This window comes from Dreissena polymorpha, chromosome 2 (assembly GCF_020536995.1).
Source record: "Dreissena polymorpha isolate Duluth1 chromosome 2, UMN_Dpol_1.0, whole genome shotgun sequence".
Taxonomy (NCBI): Eukaryota; Metazoa; Mollusca; class Bivalvia; order Myida; family Dreissenidae; genus Dreissena; species Dreissena polymorpha.
In genome coordinates this window covers 148636913-148642558 of record NC_068356.1, presented here as the reverse complement: position 1 = coordinate 148642558, position 5646 = coordinate 148636913, and the positions used below count along the sequence as shown (strand labels likewise).

Genomic DNA, 5646 nt, shown 5'->3' with positions numbered 1-5646 from the left:
GATTTGCATATTTATGGTTGGAAGTTTTACAATGGTTATAGTATGTCAGTATAAAGTTACGTCAAACGTATGAAGTTATCGACTCCGATCGATTATAAACAAAATAAACGCGTTTCATTGCCGTGCGCGCCATTGAAGTGTAGTTTTCCTATCTATTATTCATATATACATACAACCAAGCTCGGGTTTAAGCTAATTAAGAACGCGTAAAAACGGGTTTTATGGAAATTTCAAAAACGCCGTACACAAAAGTGTCAGATTGCACCTGTGATTTACATGCTTCCACGAAATATGTTTGTATACGTTAAATCATAAGGATAAATTTTATGAAAATGAATGAGACACAGCTGAATACAATTCCACGAAACGTTTTTGATATTTATATAAATGAGAAAATTTAACAGGATATTTTTTCCCATTTTTTGTGTCAACGTGTGAGCATAAGAGTATTGTTATGTGAATTGGAAAATTAACACCATATGATTTGAGAACAATGACATTTGATTGAAGCAAAATCATCAATTTTATTGAGTAGAATAGTAATGCGAATAATTAAATCATTATTTAATGCTATTTTACTAGATCGCATACAATTAAGTTGTACTACCGTATTGAAAAAGACTAATGATTCAGTGAATCCGGTTTCGAATCTAAACGAGAGGAATTATTCCATATTTTATGTATATAGGCCTCTTCTGATAAAAATGAGAATGCATGTGCGTAACGTGCCATCCCAAGTTAGACTGTGCATTACGCACAGGCTACTCACGGACAACACTTTCCTTTAAGACTGGCTTTTAGTTTAGGATAGACGTCCTTTAAATGAAACATTCCATAAAAGCTAAAATTGTCGTCCCTGATTAGCCTGTGGGGTTTCCTATCCTAATCTGGGGATACATTATACGCACATGCATTAAGTCCCGTTTTCCCAGAGACCGGTTGATATCTTTAAGCTATTGCTTGGCTCAAGGCGAGAACATTGTCCGGCTTATACATGGCTCGAAACCCGGAGACCTCGCTATATAGGCAATGTTGTTCTTTGCCGACGGACAATCGCTCATATTAAGATACCATGTACATTCTGCACATTTTTTTACAATGCATTTCTCTCATTAATTAGACACGCTCTTCGACAACGGGGCTTACTATACTTGTATGTGCGTAAAATGTCGTCCTAGATTAGCCTGTGCAAGCCGCACATTCTAATAAGAGAAAACCCTCTCCGCCAACACTGGATATTTGTAGAGTAGACTTCCTTTAAAAGATAAATTCCATAAAAGCTGCCGTCCCTGATTTGCATGCATGGACATCACAGGCCAATCTGAGACGACATTGTTTGAACATTCAATACACGCCGTGCTCACAGAGCGGGGCTCATTTTAATTTGAAACTCTTTATTTTTTTATTTAAGACATTGCAAAAAGGCAAACTTCAAAATATGCTTGAACATGTGAACATGTCTATTTGAATTGTTGCGAACAGTAGCACTTAAATGATTGTTATATTGTTATCTGCAGTTATTTAAGCATTGCATTTACAAAGCTTTTAGTAAGTTTATTGTTCCTCAAGATAAAACAATAGATATATGTTGCACGATCTATGATTGGGTTAATGCAATTCGTACAAGGGCTCGTGCCAATAAGATTGAAACCCTGCTAAACGTTGTGGCATTGGTATCTTAAATTAATGCAATGGCAACATGATCTTTCCGAATCGCAAATTTGTAAAGAGACTCATAGCGCAATTCCGTTAATTTATTAACAGTACTGTTCCGGATGTAAATTGAGTTAGAGTTTGGATTTCAACTTTATTTTGTTCGTGTTCAGGTGTGTTTATTTATGTCCATTTTTATGGATCTACCTTGTTCCCTCATTCTTTCATGAAAGCAGATATTCTCAACATGTTTTGTTCAATCGAATATAAGGTACCCTATAGTTTTACGCGAACTTAATGTTTTTTATTACCTAATGACATAAACGCGACATTTTCTAAAGCGTGAAATAAGATCCGGGTTAACAAAAATAAAACACGACTAGATTACGTAGAAATGTTTTATGTGTATTTTTATAATTGATATTTCCCTGAATAATTTATATTGCACCGTATGTACACAACGAGAGTTTAAATAATATTGATGTAATGCAAAAAAAAACAATAAACTTTGTAATTAATTAAAAACTCTATTAGCATTTTTGCAAGCGTATTCGAATGTTACGATCGTCTTAAAACGTCCTCAGAAACAGAACAGCCGGAATTCCGTTTTAAGCAAAAATTATAATTGAGCTGCGCTCTGGTACAACTGCGTTTAATGCATGTCCGTAAAGTCTCATACCGGATTAGCCTGAACAATCCGCACACGCTGACAATACCTTCCCCTAGAGTGGATTTTCGTTTAGAACAGACGTTCGAAAAATTCCATAAAAGGGGATAAAATGTCTGCTCTGGTTATTCTCCAATTTCCCTAAACCGACTTATTAGTGAATAGACATCTGTTTATAGTTACCGCGAGACCAGTGTATTATCATTCATTTAAACACACCACTTAAATGTGTTTTGAGAAAAAAAACGACTTTATTTACCATTTTATGATTTGTGCAACACCTTAATGAAGCGATATTAGTACTTATATATGTTATATTTATCATTTGCTATACCCTGTTTCCTATGTAATACAACCATTACATATTTGTTTATATTACACATGTGTAATACAACATTTTTAAGCGTTTTCATTGGCTTAGTTTTCGTATATTGTCCAATCGTATTTTGTTATTTTGCTGAAATGACGTTGCAACGTCAAATGACGTCACGAAATGTAAACAGCATTCGGGATAAATCATTATGTTTGCGTAAATATTTATTTAATTTGCTCATTTAAAAGCATGTGATAAAAAAGATCTGACACTCGTTGTCATATCATACCATATTTTATTAAACTCTTCCAGGAAATTCGTTAGTAAGCTCGCCAAAGGCTCGCTTGCTAACAAAATTCCTGAACTCGTTTAATAAAATTTGGTATGATATGACAACTCGTGCCAGATCCTATATGTATTGATAATGTGATGTGCTTAACGGTAGAACTTTATTCGCATCTAAAATAGTCATGCTTTAAACATTGCAATTATGATGAAACGTTTTGTATTTTCAAATGATTCCGATATCGACTTATTTAAATAACTCTACGTGCAAACAAAAAGTCAGCGTAATTTAAAACTAGGCACGACAACGCGATTTTGAATAGCATTTTGAATCGATAAGAAACAATAGGCTCAATCTAGACTCCCCGACAAAAGACATGTTTACTCGACTGAATAATGTGTCATTGTCTTCAAATATTTTGCTGTTCCAATACTATTTCAATAAACTTGTCGCTATACAAATTTCTCTGCGCATGCACGACCGGAAACACGCCCTAGGCGTGGATCCGGCATATCATGTTTACGTAACTTTGCGTTGTTGTTCTAGAATAGCCTCATTAATTAACGAAGTTACCTATAAATTAAATCACTTATAGATACAAAAAAATATCAGCTTATTCATTTGTAGAATTAACAAAATCAATTTTAGTGTATGAGTACTGAACATTTTAAATTTACAGTCAACCCGGACTATTTTCATAAAATAAAGGGACTTGCCAACATCAGCATTGTATTGTTTGACTGTTTGATTCTTGATATGAACACGCGTTTTTGCTAATATTGAGCTCGACGTATTTCTCAGACAATATGAATTTTCTGTTCTAGTTTAGAGCGATGACGACATCAGAATAATAGCCCTTTAGTCCAAAAACCAATTCAAATATGGAGCGTTCTTTGAAACGCCGAAACGCTATTCGCTTGCTATAGACGATATGTTTGTTGACAATAAAATAAATAATCGAAAATAAACACAAATTTAAGTTTTGTCACGATGTGCAAATCAAACTCTCGTATTTGAAGATCAAAAACTACATTCAACAAAAACGGCTCTTCAATGTTGTTATAACCTTCTGTTCAAATCAAGAAAAGCTGTAGTGTAATAACGCGATGATTGCCAAATATGCACTTCCGCGTTACGCTGACGTTGCTTTTTAACAAATGGTAATACACACAATTCGAGTCATTAGTGTAATTTTAAATCCGTAATACATCATTTGAATAATGTCGTCGATTGTAAAATTTGCTGAAATTTAAATTTAGCTTAAATAATTGCAAATAATATAACAATTGACCCCCATATCATGTGTCTTCACATTTTAATATACTTTTGATAACTTTTATTTAAAGTTGTCGACAACATTAAAACAATAGAGAATTGAAATATAGTATCGGATAATACAATTTATATTAATCACTGCACGTGCGTTAAGTGTCGTCCTAGATTAGCATAGGTTGTCCGAACATGTTTATTATTGACGGGACTTTCAGCTTATAATTATTTTTCGTTTATAAGAGACCTCCTTTAAACGAAAAATACTTTTAAGCGGAAAGTGGCATCCATAAATAGCCTGTGTGGGTTGCACAGGCTAATCAGAGACACAACCTTTTACACATGAATTATGCTGTTGTTCTCAGAGCGCGGCTAATATCAGACTGATCATACTTACGTGCGTGAGAAGGCACCACAAGCGCCGCCAGCATAGAAACTCCAACAAGTAAAACTTGCTTCCACATTTTTAACACGAAAAGTTTATTTATTTTTTAAATGACATATTATATAACAAATCCAGATTCAATAGAAATGGGACAGTTTCAAGTCCAATTAATACAAAACTATTTTAAAATATGTCTCTGAGAAAAATAAATATTTTTTCTCCTTAGTTATTAGTTCATCAAGTCCTATAGTCTAGATACCGGCGTCTGCAACTAGTCCGGATAAACACAGGACCAAGATAGAAGCCCAGTCGCGCACCCAACTCTGTCAAGCGTTCTTCTGCGACTGAAGCCAACGCCCTACTGCCTGCAGGTTTACATAAGCCCGCTGTTTGGGCTTACCCGATATCTAGCTTATACCTGTTCTAAATATCCACACACCCAGACCGCCGACCGCTATTGTTCTGAATTGCGGAATTCTTCATGAGATACAAGACAGAGACAATTACCCCTGGTAGAGTTAAAAACTACCCGTATTTAAACATTTAACTGTAACCGATAGTTTGAACAGTAGAAATCATTAATTGAACGGGTAAGGCTATTTTTTGCCAATTACGGTAGGTTTACAATGGTATTCCTAATTAAGCGCGTAGCGCTAATATCAACAGAGGACGTGTTAAACGGGTTTTGTCACATGGTTGCTTGCATTGTTAGATTCCTTGTTCAATAATCAGAGTTGTTGAATCGTTTACTTACTGATCAGTACAGGTTTCAACACATGAATTCCCCTATGATACTATTTATGTTTTTGCGGAAAATGTAGTTAAAGCGAAATGTTCATAATTCCTTTTGTTATATACATTTTCATTGCTAATGTACCATGTACCATACAGATATAATTGTCAACTTCATACCCCTATATTTTTAGAGAGCTTTGTCGAAATGACAATTTTCGTACTGCTTTGTCAAATTCAACTATTAATACAGTAAAACAAATACTTCACACCAATAGCAAAATATCGCTAATTACAAAGACTGGTGTCTGTCAGCACAGGCTAATTAGGCAAGAAATTTG

The 5646-nt window shown here is 34.6% G+C and overlaps 1 protein-coding gene across 1 annotated transcript in view; it reads right to left on the bottom strand.

The window, feature by feature from the left end:
• The window catches only part of LOC127870185 (multiple epidermal growth factor-like domains protein 6), a 22887-nt gene extending 17887 nt beyond the window's left edge, over positions 1-5000 (bottom strand). Inside the window, exon 1 of the mRNA XM_052412841.1 lies at positions 4586-5000. Within this exon, the coding sequence (XP_052268801.1) occupies positions 4586-4652 (67 nt within the window). The 5' untranslated portion in view covers positions 4653-5000. The remainder of the gene's footprint in view (positions 1-4585) is intronic.
• Between the last annotated feature and the right edge of the window lie 646 nt (positions 5001-5646).